General features: G+C 41.0%; 1 protein-coding gene across 5 annotated transcripts in view; it reads right to left on the bottom strand.

Moving 5' to 3' along the window:
• Nbas (NBAS subunit of NRZ tethering complex) overlaps window positions 1-18,491 on the bottom strand; it is a 307,505-nt gene that overhangs the window by 199,484 nt on the left and 89,530 nt on the right. For all 5 annotated transcript variants that reach the window (XM_060366017.1, XM_060366025.1, XM_060365995.1 and 2 more), the window contains 5 exons: window positions 17,604-17,687; window positions 14,396-14,549; window positions 7,332-7,517; window positions 5,965-6,138; window positions 2,343-2,476 (listed from right to left, as the gene is read on the bottom strand). In XM_060366017.1, the coding sequence (XP_060222000.1) occupies window positions 2,343-2,476; window positions 5,965-6,138; window positions 7,332-7,517; window positions 14,396-14,549; window positions 17,604-17,687 (732 nt within the window). The remainder of the gene's footprint in view (window positions 1-2,342; window positions 2,477-5,964; window positions 6,139-7,331; window positions 7,518-14,395; window positions 14,550-17,603; window positions 17,688-18,491) is intronic.

Here is an 18,491-nt window from a genome sequence, read left to right as displayed (position 1 = left end):
ATTTTGTGAAGACAGGTATCCAATATTGGAAAAGTAGGCACCAAACAATTGTATACTGTCTAAAAATGCTTCATTTCAAATAGGTATTCAACTAAGGTATTCATACATTACCTTATACTTGCAAATTAGGAGAGGAACATCCCATGGGCTCCTTTATAGTACAATGGGGCCTGTCTTAACAATTTGTTTTTCTAAATGATACTTTTTCACAGTGTAAAAAGCAGTTGCCTCATGAATGATGTGACATCCTCTGCACAGCAGACTGCTCTCCTGAGGAGTCATATCTGTCCCTCTATGCCCTGTTGCTGAACACCACCCTGTGAGCATGGCATCCAGTACCATTTCATCTGAGAATCTGTGATAGCTCAGAAGCAAACCCTGAGATTGGGCCTACTGACAGCCTCTTAAAAGGAGTGGAGAAGGTCAGCCTCAGCTCAGCAATCAGCCACAGCCTGCTCCTCCACATCAACTGTATGTCATTCTGCCCAGCGGCACATGGTCTATGGTCTTAGGAGGTGTCAGACTACGTAAGCTGTGGAAGGTTAAGTGACGGGCATACTCCACTCACACACAAGCTCTAGGTTCATAAGCAAGACCAACAAACTCATTAGTTCACAAAGCTGAACTCAGAATCGCCCTCTGGCCTCGGAAAGGCTCTGCCCTGCAGACTATTAAAGCAGACACTGAGACTTATGGTCAACTGTTGGGCAGAGTGCATGGAATCTTATGTAAGAAGTAAGAAATAGTAAGATCTGGAGAGGAGAGCAACTCCACAAGGAGAGCAACAAAACCAGAAAATTTGAACACAGGGGTCTTCCCAGAGACTCATACTCCAACCAAGTACCAGGCATGGAGATAACCTAGAACCCCTGCACAGATGTAGCCCATGGCAGTTCAGTGTCCAAGTGGGTTCCATAGTAATGGGAAGAGAGACTGCCTCTGACATAATCTGATTGGCCTGCTCTTTGATCACCTCCCCCTGAGGGGGGAGCAGCCTTACCAGGCCACAGAAGATGACAATGCAGCCACTCCTGATGTGATCTGATGGACCAGAATCAGAAGGAAGGAAAGGAAGACCTCCCCTATCAGTGGACTTGGGGAAGGGCATGAGTGGAGAAGGGAGAGGGAAGGTGGGATTGGGAGGGGTGGAGGGAGGGGCTTATGGGGGATACAAACTGTATAAAGTGTAATTAATAAAATTAAATTAAATTAAAAAAAAAAAAGAATCGCCCTCTGGTCAATCGCTGGCACCCTGTATGGGGAAAGCTCTTATTTACATCTCTTCAGGAAAAGTCTGCATAGCATCTGCATTAGCTGTAAGCCACAAGTTCAGCCCAAAAGATTTATGCGAGTTGGATTAAACAGTTGAAACAGGACTCCTTTACTTGAGGGATGTTGTGGCACCCAGTGTGCCTTGGTTCACCAGACAGGGATGGAGACCGACAATGATGCTCCTGTAGTTGCTGGGTAAACCTGAAGGCAGCCAATCCACTACTTTGTGAAGACAAACTTCACCTGTGAGGCTTAAAAATCAGGTCAGCCTCTGGGATAATACTCTGCTCCTATGCCAAAATCATCTTCCATTCATCATTTCCCCATAACCAAGGGGACAGGAACAAGTGTTTCAGTGTGGATGGAAAATGTGGTGACTGCTATCACCCATCCAGGAAAAACTGAACATTTCCCTGACATGAGAAGAGGGATAGAAAACACAAGGACAGAAGAAACCTACAGCACAGAAGCCTTCCTGTCTCAATACTCAATTTTACTGCAGGAGCTGAAGACCACAGCGGTTGAGCACCTTCACTAAAGTACAAAGGGGTGCTGACATGGCTGCTGGCCTGCACCGAGCATCCATGTGGGACACTTAGGAGCTAGGCTGCAAAGGGAGAGTAAGGGATGACCGCTACATGATAACCAGGGAGAGACTACAGAATAGGATGGAAGAATTCACAGAATAAATACAAGTAGTCCATAATTTTTTTTCACTGCTCTTGACTTTCAAAGGATTCTTATTACAGTACTGGTGTTTCTTGTTTTTCAATGTGTAATGATCACACTTAATGGAATGATAACAGAAATTATAATTAAAGAAGAACTCCCATTTAATAACAGAGAAATTAAGGCTACCTCCAGACACCAAGGTGACAATTTTAATTTCTTCTCTATATAGGGTAGACTCAGGGCCACATGAGTACTGAACTTGCAGCCCACCACTGAGCTACCCCCCAGACTTTTTTTCTCATAGTCTCAAAGTTTTCTGTTGATGAACACTTCAAAAAGCAGTGCCTTTGTTTTAGTACTAGACTAAGAAGACTCAGTAAGATTGGCTTCCTCCTTACCCACATCCCCTTTGTGGAAGGCATTCTAAGATATCATAGCAGAGGGAGAGCTGGTCACTTCGTTCGCAGTTATAGATGCACTCAAGTGCTATTGCCATCAGCTGGTCCTCGTCAGGGATAATTTTCTGCTGCAGCTAGAGAAAATAAAGTATGTTGTACTAAAAGTCAGTTTCTCCATATCCCAGCACCACTGTCAATAGAATGTTAAACAGTGCCATTAATCAGGCAAAGAAACAAATCTTGATTTTTCTGTAGCTTGCAGACTTTTAAGGTATTTAATAATTCTAGATGAAATCACACTTTAATTACAGAATCAGCTAGAAAGGATCATTTGTAACTCACAAGTTTCATCTGCAAAATCAGACTGTTCAATTTATGACCTATTCCAGATACAAAGATGCAAATAACAAATAATACGGTAAACTATAAAGGCAGTGACATTAAATAGCATTACAAGTTATTCATTAACTACACTGCACTGCCGTCCTACTGAGTCACCAAGTGTAATGCAGTGGCACTCATAGACTACACTCTCGTTCTGAAGCACAAAAATGGCCACCTCAGCTTCTTTCTGTTTAGAATATTTGTTTCCAACTGCAAAGCACAGGTTCCTATTCTTGTAGTATTTTATGAAACACACACACACAAAAATAAGCAAATGCTGTCTCATTTTTCATATCTATAATACAGGGCAAGATATTACCAGCCACCATCCTAAGGGAAGAGTGACGCCATTAGTATACATGGAAAGCTTACATTACCCCACCACAGAAACTATGGGGTAAGCTTATGCAGAGTAAATGAATACAGAAAGATCCACAGAAACAGATAGGAAAGTATGAAGTAAGATCTTGGAGCTCCAACAATTACAAACAAGGAAATCATGAAATTTGTGGGCAAATTGTGGGAACCAGAAAAAATTATCCTGAGTGAGGTATCCCAGAAGCAGAAAGACACATATGGTATATATTTACTTGTAAGTAGATATTAGACATATAATATAGGATAATCATATTAAAATCTGTATACCTAAAGAAGCTAATCAAGAAGGAGGACCCTAGGTAAAATGCTCAGTCTTTATTCAGAAAGGCAAACGGGATGGACGTCGGGAGAGGGAGAAAACAGGAACAGGAGAGGAACTTACCACAGAGGACCTCTACAAGACTCTACCCAGCAGTATATGAAAGTGGATGCTAAGACTCATATCCAAACTTTTTGCAGAGTGCAGGAAATCTTATAAAAGAAGAGGGAGACAGAAAGACCTGGAGGAAACAGGAGAGCAACAGAACCAAAAAATCTGGGCCCAGTGGTCTTTTCTGAGACTGATATTCAAACCAAGGACCATTGATGGAGATAACCTAGAACCACTGCACAGATGTAACCCATGGCGGCTTAGTGTCCAAGACGGTTCCCTAGTAATGGGAACAGGGGCTGCCTCTGACATGGATTCAGGGGCTGGCTCTTTGATCACCTCCCCCTGAGTGGGGAGCAGCCTTACCAGGCCACAGAGGAAGACAATGCAGCCAGTCCTGATGAGACCTGGTAAACTAGGGTCAGATGGAAGAGGAGGAGGACCTCCCCATCATAGGACTGAGGGAGGGCATAGGAGAAGAAGAGGGAGGGAGGGTGAGATTGAGAGGGGATGGGGGGGCTATAACTGGGATAAAAAGTGAATAAACTGTAATTAATAAAATTATTTTTAAAAAAAGATCTTGGAGCTCCAAGAAGATAGGGCCTATAGTCTTGAGTTGCACGGCAAGTATTCTGCCACTGAGTGAGAGCCCAGCCCTATTAGCAGCCTTTTATGGCAAAGTAAATTTAGGAGATTCTGATAACAATGTGCTAATGGATTTGCACATCTAGCAGATACTCACAATACCTACAGGAAAAGATGTAAAGTGAGGGAGAGAAGCTGTCACACATGTACTTTTTTAGTAGAAGACTAAGTAAAGATATAATAATAATAATTGAGGCAGGCAAAAATAAATAAAAAAAATAAAAAATAAAAATAAAAAAAAAACCTGTCAAAGTACAGAGAAATCATGGAGGATTTCAGAGAATATCTAAAGGAATAGGACCACAAAATAGTTAGCTACTTATCAAGTAAATGAGAAGGAGGGAGGAAATCATTTCTAAATGAAGGAATTAACCCAGTAACACAGAAAGCTGAAAAAGAGCCCTGGTGAGGAAAAGATTTAAGTCCTCTGTGAATGGCCTCATGTGCTTTGGGGGGAAAATAAGGATGAACAGGAAGACTGGAAGCAAAGATCCATCCGAGTCACTCTAAAGGGCCCAATGCTGGCCAGAACACAATCCCAAGCCACGGGGAACATTTCCATAGATTATGACTCCATCAAACCTGTGTTGCAGGAAGGTAACACTGAGATATATGGAGGAGGTCATGGAAAGAAAAGAGCCTAACATCCCTGTCACCTGCCTAGTGATCATGTATTTGAAGAAAGATAAATGGCTACATGTTTTATTCAAAAACACATGCTAAATTTCCAAGTAAAAAAACAACAAAAAGCCAACCATACGCAAAGGATTTACAAGATCCCATATGAAAGAACTATCACAAATAAGATTGCAGGAAAGAATTTAAAGTCAATTCTTTGTTCCTCATGAAACATTCATAGTCAATCCATCCTGCATCACATGCAGTATTCTGCTGCCATAAGCACCCACCAGGGCTCACCCCAAATGTAAAACCAGGCATTAAGGTATAAGCTGATTATGAGAAGATGGGAAACTTTAAATAACCAATGAACAGAGGCTCTTCAGACAGATGACTATTTTATAAACCCAGAAATGTCTAGGAAATAGCAATGCTTTCCTTCCTGTTTAGTTCACTCAATGCCGTGACTATCTTAGCGAGGTTCACGTTTCTAACACAGGCCAGTATAAAGAAGTCTGAAATGCCTCTGGCTTAAACTCTGGCCTGATGACAGTGTCCCAGGGACTGGGACACCTTGCTTAAAGCCCCATGCCAATGAAATGGAAGTCACCGCATAGCATATTTTATCTTTAACAAAACTAAGAGATTTTCACAATGCCACAGTATTTGCACATAACAAAATGGCTTTCCTTCCAGCAAACCGAAAAGTGCAGAAACAAAGTTACACATGCTGCTGTAGGAGTATCAGGGTGATTGAGGATATCCTTATGAGAACCTAAAGACCTTCATAAACTTCTTGGACATTCCTGAGAGAAGACACTTTTGCTTATTGGTGACAGCATAAATAATGCTGGGCAAGAACACTAGGCGATTGCATCAACACTTTACAGCACATATCCCCCTCCACTTCCTACACTTACTAAAAAAAAACTAAATGGGTTAATGTGAGTAAAAGGCCTTCAATAGTTAGAGATCAAGACTTCTAACTACAGTTCTGAGTACTAACACACAAGAAATATGGAATAAGTCAAAATAACCACACTTGTGTAAACCTTTGAAAAAATGTACATCAACAATGCTGGAACATTTTTTAAAATAAAACAAAATTATTTTCTACTTAAAGGAATTTCTCTGTGAAGCTGATTATAAAAATTTATACCCGAACCTAATGTTACAGACTAAAGAAAGAAATGTAGAGACTTTGGAAAATTTAGAGTTGCTACTTACATCAGGTTTAGAATGCTGAAATATCTTCACGGGAAGTTTCAAGTCTCCTTTAGCTAAGGTTACTAAATATTCTTTTAGGAGTTCGTTGGCTGCACCAGGAGACTGTTTCTCACAGCGGTGGAGAAAGGGAACCATCCACTGGTAGGCACTGGTCACATAATTGTCCTCAGAACACTGTAAGTATAATTAAGCACAACAAGCAAGCAGTAAATTCAATATTGTACTATACCAGACAAGTCCAACTAATGTTAAGCTGTGGGAGTCTAAAACTTTCTAAAGCACTGAAGCTCCCACACATTTTAGGCCTAACTGCTGCCAGGAGGATGCCTTCCCTACTCCTGAGGTTGGCAGGCTTCAGTGGCTATACGTCTACACCCATCTGTGCAGACTGAAACTGACTTAGGGTCCCACAGGCTGAGGCCATACGCTAAAAAACATGCATGCTATAGATGCTATTCAGGCATGAGGCCCTCCATAGCAGAGAGAGGTTCTACCCAGAAAAAGAGGGGAAAGAAAGAAAGAAAGAAAGAAAGAAAGCACATAGACACTGAGACAGAGGAGCAGATGTGCCCTAGAAAGAAGCCACTTGGGAATAGAATTTCACTACTAAAAGCCTCAAGCTTCCCCCCAAACTCCTTTGTCTTTTCCTTGTTTCCCCTTTATGACATGGGTCATTTTGTCCAACATCTTTAAAGCCACAGCATCAATTACCCCAGGATTTTAACCTATGACTGTTATCTATCTATCCATCCATCCATCCATCCATCCACCCACCCATCCATCTACCTATCCATCTATGTATGTATGTATGTATGTATGTATGTATGTACGTATGTGTCTGTCTATTTTTGAGATACAGTCTTTCTACATAGCCCATCATGGAACTCACTATGTACAACAAGCTGGTCTCAAACTCAAAAAGATCCACCTGTCGCTGATTCTGCCTCTGCCTCCTGAGTGTTGGGATTAAAAGCCGGTTCAACTATGCTTGACATAAAACCTATAACTCTTGAAAAGAATCTTACACAATAAAAACCAAATCTCAATGAACAGCTGCTAAGAAAAAGAAATTACTGAGAAAAATGAAGATATGGCAGATGGAAATGAGTAGAAATGCAGACAGAGGCAAAAAAAAGAGGGTAAGAAAGAACAGAAAAGCTGGGTCAAAACTAAAAAGCAAAGTATAAAAATAGCTAATAGTTTTATATCCCTGCTATAATACTCAAACATTTTACTTTGAAAAGTAAAGGAACTATTCCTTCTTTATTATACTACTGGGATTAAAAGACATTTCCTGTTTGGCCTGTGACCCACACAGCAATGGAAGCCCACAGGGTGCTCAAAAAGAAGAGTCAGGTGTTACCCACATGCTCCATCAATAATCTCAGTTTTTCAGAGTCTTTCATCTGCTGCAAGTCTTTCAGAGTGAGGGTGAAGTCACAGCCGGCTTCATAAACCAATGTTTCCAGAGTCACCAAATCATCACAGAGAACTAGCAAGCCAGGAATATGGCGCTCCACTCCAAGACGAACAAGAGACAAGGCACAGTCCACCTAAAATTGAAAAGTGACAGTAAGCTCCCACCCAAGTCAAAGTGAAAGCCTCCAAGGCAGAATCAAATATACATATCTCTATAAAGTGTCTTCCTTAGTCAGGATGGGTGATACTCCAAGGGTGTCGGTGTTCCTTATCAAATATATCAACATCAAACCTTTTCAAATATATCAATCAGCAAGATGTACTGACGACACAGATATAAAGGGAATGAGAGTCATATTAATTCTTACAACATAAGAATAACAAAAGCAGAGGAAAATGTGGCATACATAGTAGTGACAAAGCCAAATTAATTGTACCTTCTCTACAGCACTGTGCTTCTCAGATGAAGCTTTGCTCTGCAGGCATCCCTGCTCAGTGCTGAGCCATCTGCAACCATCCAATAAATATTTATTTCTTAGCAAAAACAAAGAACAACATTCCCTTTATTTGCACAATAGACTAACATTTATCCTCAATTCCCTGATCAAACTTATATGCTACCACCCTCCAGCTGATGAGAAATCATCAGCTGTAGCCTACACCAGCCTTCCTCTCCTGTTCCTAGTCTAAAATAAATGAAGGGCCTACGAGAGTTAATGCCAATCTAGGTGTCAGAAATTCAAAGGGGTGAAAGAGGCCTCTGCCATCCAAAGGTGTGAATGCAGTGACTGACACCTGACTAAAGGTTTCCACTGGAACATGTGCTGGCTGACTTCTCCCGAGGAAACATCAAATACCCAGTCACCACAGACAGGACAATGATGTCAGTCAGATCACGGAAAGGTTCTATCCATGTCACACTTAGTGAACCAATGATGTCAAGTGGAGCCCCACTTACATGAAATGGTTAATTTAGGGAAACTGCAGAAAGTGTCTCCTGTTTCTAACTTATACGGAACTGTCTCTACCTTACATAGCTTCATGAAAGGGCTGGGCCAGGGGGAACTCTCTTCCAATCCACAAGGAAATGTGAGTGGGCCCAACTATGAGGGGCACAGGTAGATAATTGTAACTGCTCTCATTTTAGGCTGGCACTAATCATGTGGCTGGATGACAGAGTTTCACAGGAGCATAACATAAACATCTATACTCAGAGGAATACTCAGTACTGACTGAAGGATGAATTGATGAGAATGACTAATCACAAATGAACAGAAAGCAGAATGAGCATTCAGGAGAACTACAGCTCTCGGGGGTGAGGAATCCTGCCAGCAATACACTGCTCACTAATTTCTTGGTGTGTTCACTTGTTCACACTGAGTGAATATTTGTTGAACACTCCCTGTGTGCTTGACAAAAAGAAAATGGCAGTGTGATTCCAATCATACAGGATAATGAACACAAGAGATCATTAGAAGACGTGGATGAGGACAAGAGAAGACTCACAAGAAGGGAGTGAATTCTGTGTTGCACGTGTGCTGCTAAGGAGTCCGTATGACTCATGCAGAATCTCAGTATAAGTAGCACAAATGAAGGTCAAATGCAAGACGACAATATCTACAGTGAGAGAAGCTTAGATGGCCACAGACGACATTGAAGAATAAATCATAGAGCAATATTTGAGAAGATCTGAACGAGCCACATGTGTAGGTAAGATTACTGACAACAGCAGCACCATATTGAATAGTGATTAGGGGCAAGCCAACAAACAGAAGCCACAGGACCATGCTAAATAAGAACAAGAAAAATCTAAGCTATGATCAGAGCCCAGGAGGAAAAGTTTTCTGCAAAGAAAATAGTAGAATTTGGAGATTCACTCAAGTATACTATCATATCATCTGCAAATAGTGATACTTTGACTTCTTCCTTTCCATGCTGGCTCGTACACCTGATAAACACCTTCAGCAAAGTAGCTGGATACAAAATTAACTCAAAAAAAGAAAAAAACATCAGTAGCTCTCCTGTATACAAAAGACAAATGGACTGAGAAAGTAATTAGGGAAACAACACCCTTCACAATAGTCACAAAGGACATAAAATACCTTGGTGTAACTCTAACCAAGCAAGTAAAAGATTTGTAAAAAAAAAACAAAAAAAACTTCAAGTCTCTGAAGAGAGAAATTGAAGAAGATACCAGAAGGTGGAAAGATCTCCAGGCTAATGGCTTAGCAGGAAAAACATAGTAAAAATGGCCATCTTACCAAGAAACCCAGAATCACTAAAACAATCCTCTACAATAAAAGATCTTCTGGAGGGATCTCCATCCCTGATCTTAAGCTGTACTATAGAGTAACAGTAATAAAAACTGCATGGTACTGACAGAAAAACAGTCTGGGGCATCACTGGAATTTAAGAAGACACGAAAATAAAGCCGCACACTGATGGAAACCTGATCTTTGACAAAAATACCAAAACTATACAATGGAAAAAGATGGCATCTTCAACAAATGGTGCTGGTCTAACTGGATGTCTACATGTAGAAAAATACAAATAGATCCATACTTATCACACTGCACAAAACTAACATCCAAGTGGATCAAAGACCTCCACATAAAACCAGACACACTAAACCTGTTAGAAGAAAAAGTAGGGAAGAACCTTGAGCTCACTGACACAAGAGACAACTTCCTGAACAGAACACCAACAGCACAGGTTCTAAGAGCAACAATCAATAAATGGGACCTCATGAAACTGAAAAGTTTCTGTAAAGCAAAGGACACTGTAGTCAGAACAAAACAACAGGTTACAGATTGGGAAAGGATCTTCACTAACCCTATATCTGACAGAGGGCTTATATCCAGAATACATAAAGAACTCAAGAAGTTAAACAGCAACAAATCAATTAATCCAATTAAAAGGTGGGGTACAGGGCTAAACAGAGAATTCTCAATAGAGGAATATCAAATGGCAGAGAAACACTTAAAGAAATGATCAACATCCTTAGTCATCAGAAAAATGCAAATCAAAATAACATTGAAATTTCACCTTACACCCATCAGAATGGCTAAGATCAAAAACTCAAGTGACAACACACGCTGGAGAGGATGTAGAGAAAGGGGAACCCTCCTCCATTGCTGATAGGAATGTAAACTTCTACAACCACTTTGGAAATCAATTTGGCACTTTCTCAGACAATTAGGAATAGTGCTATTTCAAGATCCAGCTATACCACTCCTAGGCATATATCCAAAGATGCACAAGTATACAATAAGGACATGTGCTCAACCATATTCATAGTAGCTTTATTTGTAATAGCCAGAAATTGAAAACAACCCAGAAGCCCCTCAACAGAGGAATGGATACAAAAATTGTGGTTCATTTACACAATGGAATACTACTCAGCAATTAAAAACAAGGTAATCATGAAATTTGCAGGCAAATGGTGGGAACCAGAAAAAAATCATCCTGAGTGAAGTATCCCAGAAGCAGAAAGACACACAGGGTATATACTCACTTATAATTGGATATTAGATATAATATAAAATAATCATACCAAAATCTGTTCACCTAAAAAAGCTAAGCAAGAAGGAGAACCCTAGGTAAGATGCTCAATCTTCACTCAGAAAGGCAAATGGGATAGACATCGGAAGAAAGTGAAAATAAGGAACAAGACAGGAACCTACTTCAGAGGGCCTCTGAAAGACTACCCAGCAGGGTATCAAAGCAGATGCTGAGACTCATAACCAACCTTTGGGCAGAGTGCAGGGAATGTTATGAAAGAAAGGGGAGAAAGAAAGACCTGGAAGGGTCTGGAGTTCCACAAGGAGAACAAAAGAACCAAAAAATCTGGGCCCAGGGGTCTTTTTCTGAGACTCCAACCAAGGACCATTCATGGAGATAACCTGGACCCCTGCACAGAGGTAGCCCATGGCAGCTCAGTCTCCAAATGGGCTTCCTAATAAGGAGCAGGGGCTGTCACTGACATGAACTCAGTTGCTGGCTCTTTGATCACCTCCCCTGCAGGGGGAGCAGTCTGACCAGTCCACAGAGGAAGACTATGAAAGACAGTCCTGATGAGACCTGATAGGCTAGGATGAGATGGAAGGGGAGGAGGTCCTCCACTATCAGTGGACTGGGGAAGGGGCATGGAAGGAGATGAGGGAGGGAGGGAGGGAGGAAGGGCGGAACTGGGAGGGAACGAGGGTGGGGCTACAGCTGAGATACAAAGTAAATAATCTGTAATAAATAAAAAAATTATATTTAAAAAAATAAAAATAGTAAATATTTCAACAACCATGATGAGTAATACACAAAAGCTGCACAAGGAACATCTGGAACATCATTTGTGTTTGCTGTCTTCCCCGATGATCCCTAGAGTAAACACGTTTAAAGTCAAGCTACAACATGTCAGAGGAAAACAGACACCAATGCAACCAACAGGAATGCTCCACAAGCTGGAGCATTTTCTGGGTAAAATTTACCACCATGAACATTCCCTAGAGCAACAAACAAGTTGTACTGAAGGCATTTATAGGCACTAAGGAAAAAGAAGTCCCATATCAATTAAACTCTAAAAATAAAGAAGATAAAATCAATGTCAATAGATATCACTTTGATTGCAGCACAAACGACATGACATGTCAGTACCTTACATGAAGCCAAAAAGATAAAAGTCATTATGAGTGCTGTTAAATAATGAAAGAAAGGACAGGACATAGCCAACTAAATACAACGTAACCCAAGTCCCTTTGCTTTATCATCATCCCTAGCTTCCTCAAGGGGATCTTCAATGTCTAAGAACTACTCTCTCTTAACAGAGTAGCTTCAGATGCATAGTAAACTAGGGAGAAAACAAAGTTTCCACATAGCTGCTAAAACTCCCACCCCACAGAGGAAGGCAGGAAGCCCCTATTAATGAAGACACAAAGCACAGAGGCGCTGAACTAAAACTGACCTGAAAGCTACCTCCCAGAGGAGCAGCTTTCATAGCAGCAGAAGGTGCCATGCAAGCTTCCAAAGGAAGGAAGTAACCAACAGTCCTACCCAACTCTAACGCCCATGTACCACAAGGACCAGCATGGCCCAGTAACCCTAACAGTGCAGTAGTTGCACACATGCATCAGAAGTAACCATGAGCTAAGTGGAATTAAGACTTGCTCAGCAGGAGGATAATCATACCTAGTACTGGTAACCTAGCCAACTACTCAGTGCTAGTGAAGTCATGGTTCTTAGAAGAGAGCCTACAACTGCCAATTTACTAGACCAGCATAATCCTTAACAACACCCATTTGTCCTTACAGCCTCAGATAAATTTAGTTCTCACCCTCATCACAGACACTTACTTTGCAACAGAGGGAGACCGCTACAGAAAACCTCAACCAATAAAAATGCAGAGTTGTCAAGTGACAATACATGTTGGAGAGGTTGTGGAAAAAAGGGAACCCTCCTCCACTGCTGGAATGTAAACTTGTACAACCACTCTGGAAATCAATTTGGTGCTTTCTCAGACAACTAGGAATAGCGCTTCCTCAAGATCCAGCCATACCACTCCTAGGCATATATGTAAAAGAGGCTCAAGTACACAATAAGGACATTTGCTCAACCATGTTTGTATCAGCTTTATTTTTAATAGCCAGAAGCTGGAAACAACCCAGATGCCCCTCAACTGAAGAATGGATGCAGAAATTGTGGTACATCTACACAATGGAGTATTACTCTGCAATGAAAAATAAGGAAATCATGAAATTTTCAGGTAAATGGTGGGACCTGGAAAGGATCATCCTGAGTGAGCTGTCCCAGAAGCAGAAAGACACACACGGTATATACTCACTCATATAGACTTATAGGATAAACCTAAAATCTGTCCATCTAAAGAAACTAATCAAGAGAGAGGACTCTGACTAAAATGCTCAATCCCCATCCTGAAAGGCAAAGAGGATGGACATCAGAAGAAGAAGAAAGCAGGAAACAACCTAGGAACCTGCCACAGAGGGCCTCTGAAAGGCTCTGCCCTGCAGATTATCAAAGACACTGAGACTTTATGATCAACTGTTGGGCAGAGTGCATGGAATCTTATGTAAGACATGGGAAATAGTAGGTTATGGAGAGGACAGGAACCCCACAAGGAAAAAACAGAACTAGAGGATTTGAACACAGGGGTCTTCCCAGAGACCCATACTCCAACCAAGTACCAGGCCTAGAACCCCTGCACAGATGTAATCCATGGCAGTTTAGTGTCTAAGAGGGTTACATAGTGATGGGAAGAGGGACTGCCTCTGACATAATCTGATTGGCCTGCTCTTTGATCACCTCCCCCTGAGGGGGGAGCAGCCTTACCAGGCCACAGAAGATGACAATGCAGCCACTCCTGATGTGATCTGATAGACTAAGATCAGAAGGAAGGAGAGGAGGACCTCCCCTATCAGTGGACTTGGGGAGGGGCATGCATAAGGAAGGGGGAGGGACGGTGGGACTGGGAGGGGAGGACGGAGGGACTTATGGGGGTATGCAAAGTGAATAAAGTGTAAAAAAAAAAAAAGAAAGAAAGAAAGAAAAATACAGAGTTGTGAAGTCACGAATAAGCCTAATGAAAACAGAAAGCACTTGGAAGCAAGTTCCTGAAAAGGCACTGTTTGCACACTGTAACTGGACAGTAACCAAACATTTCTTTCTATGTTGAAGTAATCTGTTAAACTGACATGGTAATATGTCTACTAAAATATAGAGAAAATCAGGAACAGCACATACCATTGTTTATAGTTCACATTTTAAAGGCTGATTTTGAACAACTTTTCCTGCATGGGTTTGCTTTGTAAGCATCCAAGTTACAAAAGCTTCTGGGCAAAGGGCAAATGGACAGGAGCGCTAAGGAATATGCCGTTCACCCTTATGAATTACACTTGAGACTTCTGGCCAGCTATTCATGTATACTGCATGGATCCTTGGTCCTGAATCCTAAGGACCGAGCCCCGCCAACACCATGGAGCAGTGGTACGGTGCTCTCTCCCCTCACCTGCCCAGCATGGTGCTCTATCTCCTCTGCTCTGCTCTGATACCAATCCATCACCTTCTCCACCATAAGCTGGGGTGTCCTGTACTGCAGGAGCTCAGGCTGTGCAGCATACAGGAACTCACTGTCATCTTGGAGGCTCGGTTCCACCACCATTCTGCAAGGCATGACAGGAACAATTAATAACTATCTGGAATGCTGCAGAAAATGAGAGACAGGGATAAAAAGAGAGCTAGTTAAAGAGATGGGGTATCTGAGGGAGGGAGTATTTTCTCATGTGTATGTGCAAATTTGCAGGTTAATGGGACATTTGGGGAAATTTAACATTTTCTCACCGATTTCCCTGACTTCAAAATCCAGAATGGAAAATAAATCAAAACCACTATGCTACAACTTAACCAGGTAGGAAGCAACAAAAGCTGAAAAGCTTTTTACAGAATACACAAAACTTGCTGCTTTTGCCAACCAACCAAATCAAAGCACCTATGCAGGTCAAGAGCCATGGGTAGGAACTGTTCTGAAAGGTTTACAGTTGGAACTTGAATTAAGAAATCTTGCTTTTAGTTTTCATGGAAATAAGAAATGCACTTTGTTGGTATTGATAGGACACTTTTACCAGGCCCCAGCAATATGTCACTGACTGCTCTTGCACAGCACATGCCTCGTGACAGCATTCCCTGTCACCTGTGAGGAGAAAACATCTTAGAGGAGCCTACTTGATGATCACAAACTATGAGAACTGTTTACACAGGGAACAGTGGGTGACTGCCTTCCAAAGGAAAGAGTAACAAAAGAATAAAAATGAACTCAAGCTTCTCGGAAGAACTTCCAGTTCTCAAGTGAGTTGATGTGACAGTAAAGATGGCTGATTAGTGTGAGTACTAAACAGTTGAGAGCTTGGAGCTCAAAACCAAATCTGAGAACAATCGTATCAGCAATGTGAAAGTTGTGTAGGTAGTTTTAAAGTGCACAGAGACCTCTTTTATTCATTAAAATAATGGAGATAATATTCAGCAAAATGCTGTGAAAACTTAAAAGTCCAGCACAAATCAGGTTCTTGATTTTATTTACACTCACTATTTTGTGTTGAGATTCTTAGCACCTGATATCTGCTCAAGCCCTGAGCCCATAAATATTGGGGCCATTTATCACATGCCTGGGACCACTTGCTGTGCATTAACTCCTGTTGCAGGAGAGCTCCATATGCATGAGTCCTTTGCTCCACCCCTCTCCCAGTGTGATTACCATGCTTACCAGAGATTTCTCCCCAGCACTGCACACAATGCCCATGCCAGCCATTCTGGAATCTATTAAATCTGCCTCGTTGCAGCAAGACAAATAGCCAGCAGCAATTCTGAGTTCAGCCCTCCCTCACGATCCCCTCACATCCTTTGATAGGAATAAACAGCATTCTCCAGGAAGCTCACTTGCCTTTCATTCTAACCATAGAGTCAGGATTCTTCTCATCTTTTCTGGATGTTCCTTTTCAGCAGTCCTTGCTAAAACATCCTGCTCTATGAAACATTAAACACAGGCACTCCCAGCTCTCTACTCAGTAAGTAATCAATCTCTATTCCACCCCTTCAATGTCATCACACTATATTCCAGGTCATTTTGATTTTTAATTCCTTTCATGAAATATCTTTATCTTTAAAAGAATATATCTTTATTATATTTAAAAGAATATATTCTTGATATTCTAGAATCTTGGAGTGAAATGCTTTAAAGAATATTCAATATGAAAGCTCAAAATCTTCAAATTATAATTATTCTTAAATTTTTCTCCTCTATCATCTATGTCATCTTTTTAGTGCCTATAAAGTGTTTATTAAATATATCATATCCTAGCTCTGTATACTTATTCTAATTTCTAAGGAAATGCCTTGATACTAACGAGTCTATCTTAGACTTGTAATTTTTGTATACTATTCTATCTCTGAATTCTTGTAAGCGTAAGCAAGTTCTCTTAGTCCTGTTCCTATTTTATACCATCCTGTGGTATATAAGGTAGGTTCTTTTAAGATTTTCTGCTTTTCCTTTGACAACTTCATACACACCTCCGATGTATTCTGGTCACCTCCACACCTCTCTTATTCACACTGTACAAGTCCTTTACCACATCCACACCTTTGTGACCCACTGAGTAAACAAGGCCCATCTTTGTGGCTGGGGGGTAGTTATTTCCTGGACATGGTGGCTATGGTTTATATGTTTGTTTATTTTATTTGTATAAGTTACAGTAACTTATCTCCTGGATTACATTAGTTGTAATTTTGAAATGTTCTTTTTTCTGCATGATATCTCTTTTTCATTGTTGTTGTTCCACTATAAATATATTTTCCTCTTCATTTCATTCCATCTAGCAGAATCTATCCTCAGATGTCCAGAAAGCTCTATGGACGTGACAGGACCTGTTCATTTGTTAGCTACACTGTGTCCAGGTAGTGACCAAACTTTTGAAGACCATACCTCAGGATCTAGAGGTGACTTCATTTCTCCAAAGGTAGTCGGGGGGGGAACCCAACAACCCTACAAACTTCTACATGAAGGAGATGGGGTAGAAATGTGAAAGTTTCCTAAGAGCTTGGGTCTTCAGAGAAACATTGCACCAGCCCTTCTCCAGACATCCAGTAACATGGAGGACTGGTAACTCAAATGGCAGTCTGCAGGCCCAAAGGATAAATATCTTGTCTCATGGAAGGAAAGTAAAGGAGGAGGACAAGTGAAGGGTCCTTTTTCTATTTCTAATGAGTAGAGAATATAGGCATTCAAATGTACCCCCTACTGCATGTCCTCCCCACAGCTCACTATATACATCCCCCATATGTTGCACTTGACACCTCCATATTCTTAGGTTGTCCTAAGTACAGTCTTAGGAAACTGAAAAACAAAATTTAACTAAGAATAAAATTGCATATACATTGTGATTATAACTATAAAAATATATCTGCTCACTTGGTAGATTGGAAGACAATATCTTAAAGTAAGGAGTTGTAATATCATTGCTTAAACAGTTCCCTTTTAACATTTGGTATTTTCTCAATATTTTTTAATATATTCCAGGCACTAGTATTATTTTAAAATTTCTCAAAAATAATCTGGATTAGGAAACACTACCAAGGAGGCCCACATGGCTCACAGTTTTTCATAGGGCCACCTATTTACCCATAGCACAAAGAAATGAAGACCCCTGGTGCTGGTTCATACTTGCCTGCATTCCAACTGCTCGCACCAATCTTCAGCTCGGTGTTTATGCTCAGCCCAAGGAAGGATCATCAAGGAATCACCGTTCCAACTAAAAGGGGAAAAAAAAAAGAAAGAAAAAGAAAAGCACAGCTTTCAAAATACAAACTACCAGATATTCACTGTCCAGCCCACAGATCTGCCTGCCTTACAAAGGGGGCCTGTAGGATCCAGAAATGTACAGGTAGACCCCTTTCCACCAATCCCCTGCCTACGCAATCAACAAGAGCCAAGGCAATATGGTAATACCAGACCCCAGCTAAACTACTACAGCAAGCCCTGTAGTAACACAGCCAAACCACAAGAAGATGACCTTATATCCAACCTTATAAAGATGATAGAGGCATTTAAAGAGGAAGTGGATAAATCTCTTAAAGAAATACAGGAAAATACAATCAAACCTCAAGCAAACATCGTCAACAGAAGAGAAGACATGGAAAAGAAAATCTTATGCATAGAAGATACAACCTAAGAAATCAATTCATTGATCAAAGAAAGCATTAAATCTAAAAAGTTTCTGACATAAAACATCCAAGAGATCTGGGACACTATGGAAAAAACAAATCTAAGAATCACAGGAATACAAGAAGGAAATGACTCCCAGCTTCAAGGCCCAAAAAACACTCCCAGCAAAATCATGGAAGAAAATTCCCCAACCTGAAGAATGAGATGCCTATAAACATACAAGAAGCTTACCTCATTCAGAAAGGCAAACGGGATGGACATAGAAAGAGGGAGAAAACAGGGAACAGGACAGGAGCCTACCACAAAGGGCCTCTGAAAGAATCTACCCATCAGGGTATCATAGCAGAGGCTGAGGCTCATAGTCAAACTTTGGGCAGAGTGCAGGGAATCT

This window comes from Meriones unguiculatus, chromosome 1, assembly GCF_030254825.1.
Source record: "Meriones unguiculatus strain TT.TT164.6M chromosome 1, Bangor_MerUng_6.1, whole genome shotgun sequence".
NCBI lineage: Eukaryota > Metazoa > Chordata > Mammalia > Rodentia > Muridae > Meriones > Meriones unguiculatus.
This window is presented reverse-complemented; position numbering and strand designations above follow the sequence as displayed.